The 13,938-nt window shown below is 42.7% G+C and overlaps 1 protein-coding gene across 3 annotated transcripts in view; it reads right to left on the bottom strand.

The window, feature by feature from the left end:
- Positions 1-13,938, bottom strand: part of CYTH4 (cytohesin 4) — a 187,112-nt gene that overhangs the window by 99,461 nt on the left and 73,713 nt on the right. For all 3 annotated transcript variants that reach the window (XM_033929891.1, XM_033929890.1, XM_033929892.1), the window contains exons 2-4: positions 6,626-6,708; positions 5,384-5,448; positions 5,179-5,245 (exon numbers count right to left, since the gene is read on the bottom strand). In XM_033929891.1, the coding sequence (XP_033785782.1) occupies positions 5,179-5,245; positions 5,384-5,448; positions 6,626-6,708 (215 nt within the window). The remainder of the gene's footprint in view (positions 1-5,178; positions 5,246-5,383; positions 5,449-6,625; positions 6,709-13,938) is intronic.

Below are 13,938 nucleotides of genomic sequence, written 5' to 3'. Positions count from 1 at the left end.
CTCTGATGTCACTTCCTGGACTCACAACCCCAAAGTGATTTCAGAGGGAGCCAGGCCGAAGTGAGCTGCAGACTAGAGTAGTTTTTTATGCTGGTGAAGATTTTAAAGCGGTATGGGGGCGGGGAAGGTAGGGCACAAGCATGGAAAGGGGGTTGGAAGGTGCTGGCACCCCCGACAATGCCTGGGGCGGTCCATTCCCCCTTATTATGCCACTGTGTGCAGAGGTTCACTTCTTCCCCTTCCTGCTGTGTGATCTCTGTGAGGGAGGAAAGAATAGCTAATGTAAACTTAATATGGCATGGGAAGAGTGGGAGGGGGCAGAGAAAGGAAAGTGTGCCATAGGGAAGAGAAAGCAGAGCAAAGTAAGAGAGGAAGGGGGAGCATCCAAATCAGAATGTACCATGGGTATTTGGGGTTGGATGGGTAGAGAACGCTAAAGATCTACCATGAGAATGGGAGAGGGCAAAGAAAGATTAGATTATGCCATGGGGCTGGAATTGGAGGCAGAACAAATTGAAAATGTACTATTGGTGTGAGTGGGAAATCGAGCTAAGGATGTGCCATAGGAGGGCTGGGAGAGATAGAATGAGCACTGGGGAAAGGAGGAAAAAGAATGAGAGGTAGGGATGTGTGACTGGAGGGGAGAATAAGAGGTAGGGTATTGCATATAGGAGGATAATTTAAGAGTAGACAAAAGTAAGGGGTTATGCTGGGAGTCAGAGGAAGAGAGAACAGCAGTTGGAATGAAAGATCAACCTGGGGAAAGCTGGATCCTGAGGAGGGAAAAGGCAAAGAGGCAATTTCAGGCCTTATGATAGGGAAATTATATGCTAAAATACTGCAGGATTTTAAATACTGCAGGATTGTGTGTAGAATTTGCAGAAATTTTGCATAGAATTCTCCCAGGAGTACTGAGACCTCACAGTTTCCCTTCTGAGCAAACCAGTTCAGCTTGTTTTTGGACTTATTTCAGTGTAGTACCAGGGCCGGATTAAAGGGTAGGCCCAGTAGGCATGTGCCTCAGACCCGAAAATATCAGGCGGGTCCCAGAGCTGGAATTAGTGGGGGAGCAAACAGGGCATGGGGCCCCCAACTGCCTGGTAAAGTCAGCTCCCTCCCACCACCTGCAAGTGAACTGAACCCAGGCTGCGGGCCCGAACATTGCGCCGGCTTCCTTTCACCAAATAAACACACCCTCTGTGATGCTGGGCTGAGCCTAGCCTTCCGGCGCGCTCCCGAAGCCTGCTGGCAAACCCCCACACACACTCGGGCCCCAATTGGGGCACAATTACTCTTCCGGACCCCAGTGCCCACCAGGCTAGGGTCCAAACATCTACCCAACGTTGTCTTCTGGCATCCCTGGGCCTTCTCTGCTCTTCCCGGATGCTTAGGAGTCTTTGGCGTGCTCCTGCACTTTAGCCAGGCTTGCAGCCTACTTTGGGGCATCCTTGCGCATTTGCAGGAACCCGCGCATATGCCGATGCATCTCCCTCCCGATGTTCCTTGGCGGCCGGCAATCAGTTGATTGCCACCAAGCTTGTGGGGAACTTGACTGCTGCGCTCTTCAGGGGGAGGGAGATAGAAAAAAAGGAGAGGAGAAAGATGCCAGGGCATGGGGGTAGGAAAGGGAAACTACGGAGACAGATGCCAGACCAGAGGGAAAGGAAGGAGAGGAGATACCAGAGCATGAAGGGAGAAAGAGCGATAGAAGAGAAGAAAAGGAGAGAGATGTCAAGCAATGGGGTTGAGTAAGAAGGAAGGAAGGAGAGGAGAAAAGAGAGATGCCAAAGCATAGGGAAAGGGGTGGAGACAGAAAAATGGAGAGGGGATGAAGCTGAAATGAATCATGTACAAAGGAGAGAAGGGCACAGGACAGACAGTTTATTGAAGGGACATAGAAAGAGGGAAGATGCCATATGGAAGAGAGAGAGGGCGGACACTGGATGGAAAGGGCAGAGAGGGCAATGGATGGAAGGGGCGAGAGAGAGGGGGGACAGATGCTGAATGGAAGTGTGAGGGAGGCAGAAAAGACATTGAATGAAGGGGGGTGAGAGAGGGGAGTAGACGATGGAAGGAATTGGGGAGGAGAAAGGAAAGAGGGAGCATGCTGGATTGGGGGAAGAGGATAAAGTTAAATACTGGAAGGGGTGAGGGAAAGAGGTGGCAAGCTATAGGTAGACACAATGAAACAGGGAAATTGAGGACTGAATAGTAAGACAGAATTTAGACAGAGGCAGAAAATAAATTGAGAAGGAAGACCAGGGAAGACCAGGAAGAAGGGAGCAAAGAGAGAGAAGCCAGAGCAAGGGAAGGGGAGGAGACAGATACCAGACCTAGGAGGTAGAAAGGAGGTAGGAGACAGATACAGATCTGTGGGGAGGAAAGGAGGATAGAGATGCTAAAATCTGCTGGGAGGGAGGGAGAGATGGAGGGGAAGATGCCACACAATGAGGGGAGTGGAGAGAAGTAGATGGATGCCACACCAATTGGGGGAGGGGGGAAATGGAAGGGAGAGGCAGACAGTTTCTGAAAGAGGAATAGAAAGAGAGCAGATGCTATATGGAAGAGGCAGAGAGAGGACAGACAGTGGATGGAAGGAAGAAAATGATTAGAAGAGGAAAGCAGAAACCAGACAAGAAAGATAGAAAATAATTTCTATTTGTTTTATTTATTTATGTTTTAGGATAAAGTATTATTGTAACTGTGTTGATAATTGTTTATTAATAGAAAATGGAAATAAGGTAATCCTGTTTATTGGACTAATTTTAATACATTTTTTTTACTATTTCAGAGACCATAACTACTTTCCTCAGGTCAGGGCAGGGATACTGTAACAGCAATATAGTTTACTGACCTGAAGAAAGAGGTTTTAACCTCTGAAAGCTAATTGAGAAATGTATTAGTCCAATAAAATGGTGGGCACTAAATTTTCTTCCCACCATGCCCCATGCCTCCTACCCAAATGCAAAATATAAATTGGTGGGCTTCCCAAAGCCCTGCCAGCTGAAGATCTCTTCCTCTTGGAACGAAGGGGGGGGGGGATTTGTTCAGAGATGTTTAGAGGTTGCATAGAAGAAAAACTGTACACTGGCACAGGTACGGTAATCTTTGTTGTTTGTTTTGAATTTTAAAATAAAATTAAAAAGAAATAAAGTGGAAATAAAAAAGTATATAAGAAAATGGGTAAATAAACAGGGGCGGGCAGGGGGAGCATGGTGGGGTTGGGTAGGGGTGGGGCGTGGTGGAATGGGTCACGGCGCAGGATGGGTAGGGCTGGGGGCCCAGTGAACTTGTGTGCCTAGGGGCCCTCGACGAATTAATCCTGCCCTTTGTAGTACCTGTGTTTTGTAACATAATAATGTAGTATGCATCTTGTTTTCATGCTTGGATACAGGAGTTTGTTGTCATGGATAACTCTTTAAAGGAAAAGAATAGGGGAAAGAACCAAGCAATTCAATAACTGCACATGATGGATCCCCTAGTGCAGGGGAGTCAAAGTCCCTCCTCGAGGGCTGCAATCCAATCGGGTTTTCAGGATTTCCCCAATGAATATGCATGAGATATATTAGCATACAATAAAAGCAGTGCATGCAAATAGATCTCATGCATATTCGTTGGAGAAATCCCCAAAACCCGACTGGATTGCGGCCCTCGAGGAGAGACTTTGACACTCCTGTCCTAGTGAGTGCTGGATGGATCTAAAGCAGGGATCTCAAAATCCAGTTTTCAGGATTTCCCCAATGAATATGCATTGAAAGCAGTGCATGCACATAGATCTCATGCATATTAATTGAGGAAATCCTGAAAACCCGACTGGATTGTGGCCCTCAAGGAGGGACTTTGAGACCCCTGATCTAAAGAGATTTGATATACTGTTCACCGTTGTCAGATCAAAGCAGTTTAAAAATTCAAAATATTCAATAATAAAGGGATTCCATTAAAATAATAAAAAAGACCGTGCCATCCAGCTGCATGATCACAATCACTTGACTTTCATTCTAGAATGTCACAAAAAGAACAAGCTAGAGACCTGCATACTGATATTCATAAACTAAAAGCCTGCTTAAAGAAATGGGATTTTAGCAGCGACTTAAATGTCTTATAATTTACAGAAAACTGAGCAATAGCATCACATCATGGTTCTTTCTTGTTGTCAGCCACCATCCAGTATAAAAGAACATCTCTCTCATTCCACACCAGAGGGCATCCGCTGAAAATCAGGGGAGGGAAGTTTCATGGCGACTCCAGGAAGTACTTCTTCACCGAAACAGTAGTGGATCATTGGAACAGACTCCCACTCCAGGTGATAAAGGCCAGCAGCGTGACGGATTTTAAGAGAAAATGGGATACTCACGTGGGATCTTTAAGGGAGTAAATTCAGGGGAGGGGATACTTGGAATGGGCAGACTTGGTGGGCTATAGCCCTTTTCTGCTGCTTTTTTCTATGTTTCTATGTTTCTTTTCTTAATTCAGCTTGATGTTTATTGTCTGGTCTTTCCGGCGACACGAGGTGCACATCCTTTGCGTTTGGGTCTGAAGATTTTGTCTCATTTACCATATGATGTGTGGTTAAAGCGAGGAGGCTAAACTTAGGTGTGTTTAGCATTTGTGGTTTTGCTCTCTTGATCTCACTGATGAGATCGAGCAAGAGAGGTAAATTAAGCACTTTCAGACGCTGAGTTTCAGTTTCATTAGAACTTTTTGGTCCTTGCTACTAGATTTGGTTTCAAGAACTATGGCTATGGAAAATCTGATCTCAACAAAAAAAATCACCTAAATATATAAATATAATAAAGAAAATACTCATGAGTGCTTTTTTATGAAAGCTCAGACCCACAAGCAAACCACCTAGCAATATAACACGATGCAGGTTGCTGATGAGACCATCACAGCTTTCATCGTCTCTTACCAGCAGTTATCATTTTATGCATTTATAAATCAGTAATAAATATTAAAAGATAACTTATCTTCTCTGGGACATCTGGTGGCAATGGCTCATCTGAGCCATCCCAGATAGACCTTCTCTGTGACCCTGAGGCATCCTCCGTCCCAATTGTTATCACTATTTTTCACATTTTCCATTGCTCTTTACTCTCTGTCCTGCTCTTCTCTGTCTTTCCCTTATCCTTTTTTTTTCATCCTTTCCCTTTTCTGCACCTCTTGTGTATGTTACAGTACCTTCCGGGGATCCATATTAAATTTTTTCCTCCCAGCACACAGCTGTTTGTTTCTCTGGATTTTCTTGCTGTGAATGAAATGTAAATTGAACACATCAGAAAGCATTCAGAGCTGAGCTTGAAGAACATTAAAGAACGCTAACCAAATTGATATTGGAAACAAAGTTTGTTAACCCACCCTTGCAGAAGGATTGCAGGTTACTCACCTCTCTTCTGAGTGCTCAAACTCTTCAATTTGGGCTATGACTTCAGCAATCTCATTCTTCAGCTTCTATTGGGGAAAAGAAAATGTAAAGATAAGTTCTGAAGGATGAGTTAGGAGAAGAGAAAATGACCGAGAGAGCTTGAGATTCAAGCTCACAGCCCGGATCTGTCCTTCAGTGGAGGTGCAAAAGACTGGCCAAGTCCTACAGAAATTCATGGGAGTTAGTTACATGCTACATGCATGCAATGGAATACATTTGTGTTTCTATAGCATGAGCAATAGTATAAGACAAGCTTGCATGACTGTGGTTGCCTGCTAGGACATGACCAAAGCAACTAGAAAAAAGCACAACATTCCCCTTGTAACAACATTTCAAATATGTATTTAAGTGCCTCCTTGGACCCTCAGGGCCTATGCTCTTCAAGTGGAGACTGAACCATAGAGCCAGACAGATGGTGTGAAGCCTGATTTAAATCACACATTATGATGTTAGCAGGAGAAAAGAAAAGTTAAACAAGTACGTATTTAAGCTGTTGAATATACAACTGTATAGCACCTGTACTTTGCCAGTGTCCCTGGAAATGAGGAAAAATAAAGGATTGATGGGTTGAAGCTCCTGAACTCTTGTTAACCCAGATGGGATATGCAGCACCAATCATGCTAGTGACTGAAGGAGGTGTGAGGGAAGCATTAATAAGATGTAAAGAAGCGAAGAAAGCATTGATGCAGAAAGGATATGGGCTTGTGACAAAAAGAGAAGTGTACTGGGTGCTATGAATGTTAGTTTTGCAGGGGAAGGTGGGAGAAGAAGGTATTCATAGTGCCGAGGTCAAGGCTAAGACTTCAGGCAATAAAGTAAGGACAGTATGGTGCAGTGATTAAAACTACAGCCTCAGCACTCTAAGGTTGTGGGTTCAAATCCACTCTGCTCTTTGTGACCCTGGGTAAGTCACTTAATCCCCCCTATTGCTCCAGGTACATTAGATAGATTGTAAGTCCATTGGACAGACCGGGAAAAATAATTGAGTACCTGAATAAATTAATGTAAACTGTTCTGGGTAAGCAGTATAGAAAATTAAATACATGTTTGTTGGGTTTGGATTATCTGAAAAAGCTAGGCAAGCCACCCTGATTTTCACCCCTATGTCAATATGCCCGACGTTCCCATTTTCATAATAAACCAGAGATTGTTCGATCTTGGTAAATGATTTCAAATTACTTGGTAACCCTAGTACTGTTCTACCTGAATATCATCAAGCAAATTCTTCTTGTGTTGCTGGATTTGCCCCAGTTCAGTCTTCTCCACACCACTCAACTCAGAAGCACCTGAAAGAATAAGAGGAAACGAAATGCTATTGAACACAGTTACAGATAGCCTTGTACTAAATGAGGCTGACCACATAGCTATGTGCAGACAGTGGATATAGCAGTCACATCTCATTCATGTGCATCTTGGGACCCGTGCATAAATTTGGGCACCCAAATCTGGGTACCATACGTAGCAGTGTATCACAAGCTGTGTGTCGTAGCCAGATTCCGTGTGTGTCGTGAGAGGCTTGTCGTGTGAGTCAGCTGGCACTGGTGCCTCTCCTCCTCGTAGGTGTCTCTCCTACTCTCAGCACCTCCCCACCAGCATAGTCATTTCAGGGTTAAGAAGCTCAGGACCCTGTCTGGAGGGCCTCCGCACATGCGCAGATGTGATGACATTTATATGCGTGTGACATCATCACATCAATGTCTGAGCATGTGCAGAGGCCCTCCAGCCACAACCCTGAGTTTAGTGCGCCACGGCTTGGAAAACTTTGTGAGACACTGATATATAGAATCTGGGTGTTAGTGCCTACATTTAGAAAATCCGCTCTTAATACAGGCACTTTTTAAAATTTGTTTCACTTATACATGGGCTAAAAAAAATACAATGAATACGATCTTCAAATATCCAAGTAATACCACCAACTTAAAACAATATTAACATAATTTCACCATCACCCCCAATGACCTTAGCGGCACCACTTACTGCTCAATATACTTTCATAGCAGTAAGTTTTACTTGTCAGATCGTCAATGGTCGCAATTTAAGAGGGCCTGGGATAGGCATGTAAGATCTCTCAGAGAGAGAAAGAGATAATGGTTACTATGGATGGGCAGGCTAGATGGGCCATTTGGCCTTTATCTGCCATCATGTTTCTAGGTTTCTATATTATTTCTCCATTCTTTTCATATTTACTTAATGTCACTTTATAAATACTTTATTTCAAATTTTCATCTGCTAAGAATACAGTACTCCCACGAAATTTGCAGGGGTTCCGTTCCAGGAACCCCCGTGAATTTTAAAAAAACACAAATACAGTTAAAAGGCAGGAGAGGGCAGCTGGGGCGCCAGAGGGTGCAAAATCACTCGCGGTATGCTCCAACCGTTACTAAAGTCAGGCTACACCAATCAGGAGATGCTTTGACACACAGCTCCTGATTGGTATAGTCTGAATTTAGTACAGGAAAAGGCGGTCGGAGATTACCGCAAATTAGTGAGTCCGCGATTCGCGAAATGCAAATTTGCGGGGGAATACTGTACAGCATTTTACTTATCTTTATAGATGTTCAGTTTTGCTGTCTGGGGAGGTCAGATCCAACATGTTTCACTATTTCAGCTTTATCAAGGATCCTCCCTGAGCTGTCCCATGACATCCAGCTCACAAGACTTTAGCAAAGAATTTAGTGAAACATATTGGATCCAGCCTACACAGACCGCAAAACTGAACAGTTATAAAGATAAGCTGTATTCTTAACAGATGAAAATTTGAAATAAAATATTTATAAAGTGGTATTAAGTAAATATGAAAAGAATGGAGAAATCATACAAATAGAGATTAGCGACAAATGACGATCTCACACGTAAAGCTTACTGCTATGAAAGTATATTGAGCAGTGAGTGGTGCTGCTGAGGTCATTGGGAGTGATGGTGCCTTTCTTTCTTTCTGCTTCCTGCATGCTTCCTCTCCTCCAGACCTCATTCCATTCCCCAACCCACATCTCTCTCTGTCCCTACATGAGTCTAACTTTTTCTTTCTCTCTCCTTGCCCCCTCCCCTTTTTTTCCTCTCTATCTTTCTCCCTGCCCCTTTCTTTCTGTTTTTCTCTCTCCCTGCTCCCCCCCCCCCCAAGCCACTGCCATCGATTTCTCCCTGTTTCCCTGATGCCAGGTCAGGCACATACAAGCGCTGGGCCTACAAGCCTTCCCCCCGACTTCAATTCTGACGTCGGAGAGGAAGTTCCGAGCCAGCCAGGCAGCAATTGGCTGACCCAGAACTTCCTCTTCGATGTCAGAATTGACGTCGGTGAGGAAGGCTGTGGGTCTGGCGCTTGTACGCGCCTGGCATCGGGGAAGCAGGGAGAACAGAACGTAAAGGCAATGTGAGTCTATCGCGGATCAACTTGCGTTGCCTTTGCGATCTACTGGTCGATCGCGATCGATCTTTTGGGCATCCTTGTTGTAGATACTAATACTACTTATCATTTCTATAGCACTGCTAGGTATACGCAACGCTGTACATAAACATGTAAGAGACAATCCCTGATCAATAGAATTTACAATCTAATTAAAACAGAAAAACAAGACAAATAGATGCTTAACCCCCCCCCATGAGCGTCAGAGCTGTTACCGCCATGGCCAGTGCTAAAATCCATGCTATCATTTTGTAAAAGGAGGGGGGGGGGGGTAATTTCAGCAAAGTTTCAACCTAAACATATAAGGGCAATTCTATAAGCTGGCATCCATTGTTTTGCATCAAATATTTGTGTAGGTTATAGAACACTAAGAACATAAAAACATCAGAACAGCCTTACTGGGTCAGACCAGTGATCCATCTAGCCCAGTATCCCGTCTTCACGGAAGCCAATCCAAGTCACAAGTACCTGGCAAAAACCCAAATAGTAGCAGCATTCCATGCTACCGATCCAGGGCAAGCAGTTTCTTCCCCTATGTCTGTCTTTAATAATAATAATAATAATTTATTTCTTATATACCGCTATACCGTGAAGTTCGAAGCGGTTTACAATAAAGATACATTTGACAGTACATGGGATAGAAACGGTTTACAATAAAGATACGTTTAGTCAGTACATGGGATGCAAATGGTTTACATTAAAGATTCATTTTGTCAGTACATGGGATGCAAGTGGGTTACAATACAAGCGGTTTACTATCAAGGTGCATTTTGTCAGTGTATGGGATACAGGTGGGTTACAATAAAGATACATTATGTCAGTACATGAGATTCAAGGTGGAAAGTATAATTAGTTTCGGGCCTTGGAATTAGGGGGCGAGGTGGAAGGGTCATGGCGAGGAAGAGTTGGGTATGGGAATTTAGAATTTGTTAAACAGTCAAGTTTTCAGGGATTTTCTAAAGTCTGCTTATGTAGTGGCCTCAAGTAATGGCTTTCCAAGCCATGTGTTCAGCCTAGTTGTCTGGAATGATAACATTCTATCTAAAAACTTTTTGTATTGGTAAGATTTCAAGGTGGGGTAATTAAATAGGTTTGTTCTGTTAACAGCAGACTATGGACGTTTCTTAAACCAGATACTTTAACTGCTATTTCCACTTACATGTGTCACTGGTCCCAACAATTGGCATTTTTTGTTATTAAATAGGACAAATAATTGAAATGTGAAATAAGTGTTATTCAGGCGGGGTTCCCTGAATGGAAAAACCTTAGTAATCAATATAGTATGGAGTTCTTATGTTTTCAGGCAGACTTCTTGGGTCACCAGGCCGCCCAGTGGTATAAATTGCTGACTGGATTTATTAAAAAGAAACCAAACACTGGTCTGAGAGACATTTGAAGCATTGAGATTAAGCATCAAATTACTGCATCTCAATGGCCACGAATTTGGTCTTGGAGGATGAGATGTACAGTGTCGGCATCTATGAGACAAACTTGGATTTTTTCTGTTACATAGAGCATTATGAACCCTTGGTCGGTTACAAAAGTTGGATAGCTCTAAGTCTACTAAATGTTGGCACTGTCATCTCAAAGCAGGGACATTAGATCATTTATTATTCTATTGTCCATTTATTATGAATTTTTGGAAATCAATTTGGGACCAAATTAATTGTTTATTAGACAACCCAGTGGCATTATCATATGATACTGTGCTGTTGGTATGGCAATGAGAGCAAAAAGTCAGATTTCTACAAATAATAACAAATTATACTTATAATGACTGGGGTTGCCATTCAACAAATTATGTATAATTGGAAAAATTGGAGTAGATTAAATTATAATTTCTGGTGGAATTCCTTATGTCAGGTTTATAAAATGGAGAGATTTATAGCAATACAGAGTGGTTCTTTCAGGAAATTTCAGGATGTGTGGTACAAAGTACTATACCGATTAGATGGCATTTTATTTATTTAGTTAGTTATTTTTTTTTTCTTTCCCCTTAAATTTACAAGTTCCATTGTGAGGTGGGAGGGAAGCGTAAATTTATGTTACATACTGTATAAGTTATTGATTATATGATAAGAAAGGGTGGGAAGGGTGGGAGTTAAGAACATATCATTGATGATTATTAAGTGATATAATTATTGTTAATTTGTTTGAATATATTATTGTAAATTTGAAAATATTATTGTAAATTTGAAAATGAATAAAGAATTGAGAAAAAAAAAATGTGATATAAGTGTTAACAAATCTGTGCTCTCCCAGATAACTAGCCCAGTGCAGGTGTGTGACTCGAACCACATCATAGTATGTATGCATTGACTGTTGTTGAACCCTAACTTTATCAAAGTGAGTGATGCAGGAGTTCTTTGAGTAAGAATGATAAGTTCATTAACCATATTCTAATATGTTCTGGAAGTGCACAGTCTTGTTCCTCACTGAATTTATCAGGCCTGCAATACAGGCACAAAGACAGCTTTTCAATACTTGGTTACTGGCTGGAACATAATCATGACAATAGACTTATCAGTCTTCTAATATTTCTCTTGAATAATTTTTCATGAATAAGTTAAGTAATTTATCTTGCTACATAAAGTGCTTGACCCGCAATATACCTAATTCAATCTGATAGAAGCACTTCTTCATTAAATAGTGATTTAACTTGCTGACACCTTTGACAGGAAAATTTAATTTTTTGTAATACTCAGCACAAAGAGTTCCAATTCTCAATCCCCATCCCTGACAGTTGCACAAGTTTCAGGAAAAAAATATTTGATGTTTTTATTGTATAGATAGATTGTACCTTTAATTCATATGTTTTGTATATTCATTCATATGATTTTTTTTTTAGTCCATCCTCCCAAAGAAGCTCAGAACTGATTACAAATTAGGTTTTCCCTGTCTTTTCCAGTGGGCTCACAGTCTATCTAATGCACCTGGGGCAGTGGAGGATTAAATGACTTGTCCAGGGTCACAAGGAACAGTGCAGGGTTTGAATCCACAACCTCAGGGTGCTAAGACTATAGCTCTAACCACTGTATCACACTCTCTTCAATCTGAAAAAATAGAAACATGGAAACATGACAGCAGATAAAGGCCGATTGGCCCATCCAGTTTGCCCATTGTGACAATTCCATTCTTAGAGAAAGTTAAGTCTAGAACTAAACCAGTTCCCAGAGGCAGGAAACCAGCTGAATATAATGTAGAGCATGGGTGTCCAACCTTTTGGCTTCCCTGAGTCGCATTGGCCGATAAAAATGTTTCTGGGGCCGCACAAACACGCAAATGCTGCAGCAAGACAGAGGAGGGAGCCGGCAGGACGGTAAACACCCTGGGGCAGCAGAGGAAAACACTGCATCGCCTTTGACCGGGGGCCGCACAAAATACTTCACGGGGCCACAGGTTGGACACCCCTGCTGTGAAGCCTCAGGGCTGCCTATCCTGAAGGAAATGAGCTTGACTCTGACCCAGAATCCATCCTTGAGCCAGAACCTGTCAGGAGAACAAGTTCCCATAGAAAGTTGAGTCAGTTCCCAAGCTGCTATACGCCCAGTGAACTGAGAGGAAGCCAGAGAGCATGCAAACCTGTGCCCCAGCCACGTAAGCTATGGAGTGGCTTTAACAGTTTAAAACAGCTCTCAAAGAGTGTGAAGCAGGTAGCTCAGGAAGACCTAGCAGATAGGACTCTTCTGGTCAGGCAAGGCGCCAAACTGGAACCAATGGAGTGGGAAGGCCTTGAATCACAGAGTACTCCAAAGCTGGAAGCAGCGTTTGAAATGACTGGAGCTGCCACAGAACCAATGGATGTGAGTTTGGCAGTTTCTTGCCAGTGATTTACTCTGCCCTTTTTCCTTGGATATTTTTGGTGGGACAATGTACTAAATGAATCGGTTACCAAGGAACTGTATTGGAGAAGTATTTTTTTTGTTGCACAGGGTGGGCGCTGGACTGGAGCAATAATAGAGTTGTGCACAGCCCTGATTGATTTGCTGTACACCAGCTGGGACGGAGCATTGAGAAAGTTGGTAGGGTTTCTTTTGTTGCCTTTGAACTGAGGTAGATTATGGCAACAAAGTGAGTTCCAGAATATCTTGGGTAGGGATTTTGTGGGTGCTTGTTAAAAGTTTTTTGGTAGAGTGAACCCAGCAATTCTGTCCCAGTTCCCAGGAATTGGAGAGATGCCATGGCCTAATGAGGCAATAGTTTTGAAACTGCAAGAGCCTGGTACAGAGAAGGACTGAGTTATCCAAAGCCCAGATCTCTATAAAGAAATAGTGGAATTGTGGGGGGTTTTCTCTCTTTCCTTGTTTGGAGCTATATAAAGCTGGTCATGAGATTATTCTGAACTCTTTGTGTTACTTACCTGGAAGAAGTGCTTGGATTTTGGGAATACAAGCTGGTTACTATGAACTGTTGCATATTGGAGTCAAAGCCAGTGAAATAATTTTGTTTTTGTTTTTATTACTCACTGATGAACTATTAAAACTGAGTAGCAGTCAGTGCAGAAAGCCTGTGGATGTTTGTTTTGCCTGAACTGTGGATTAAAAGGAATTGCAATTATCTGAAGCATTTTGGTTTTTTTCTAAACCAGAGAACTATGTTGGTTTTGCAGGGTCTTCCTCCTTGGGAGTCACACCAGGGTCCGTGCTGCCACTTGTCAGTGGTCCCCTGCAGTCTCCTTGCGGCCCCAGAAGGTGTGACACCATCTACATATCCGCTATCTTCTCCTCTCCCTAAGAGATCTCACATGCCTGTCCCATGCTATCTTGAATTCAAATACAGTGTTCATCTCCACTATCTCCTTCGAGAGACTATTTCATGCATCTATCACCCTTTCTGTAAAAAAGTATTTCCTTAGATTACTCCTGAGCCTATCACCTCTTAACTTCATCCTATGCCCTCTCCTTCTGAAGTTTTCCTTCATTTGAAAAAGACCCATCTCCTGTGCATTAGCCTCATGGAGATATTTAAATGTCTTTATCATATCCCCTCTGCTCTGTTGCCATGTCTGGGTGGCCAGTCCATCACAATGTTGGCCCCTCACACATCTAAAAGGTCTTGTTCTGGGCGTTTGGGACTTGGACAAATTTTTTGTTGAGAATGTGTTACAAAGATT

This window comes from Geotrypetes seraphini, chromosome 2 (genome assembly GCF_902459505.1).
Source record: "Geotrypetes seraphini chromosome 2, aGeoSer1.1, whole genome shotgun sequence".
In the NCBI taxonomy this organism is placed as follows: domain Eukaryota; kingdom Metazoa; phylum Chordata; class Amphibia; order Gymnophiona; family Dermophiidae; genus Geotrypetes; species Geotrypetes seraphini.
Note: the sequence above shows the minus strand (reverse complement) of the source record. Positions and strands in the feature narration are given on the sequence as shown.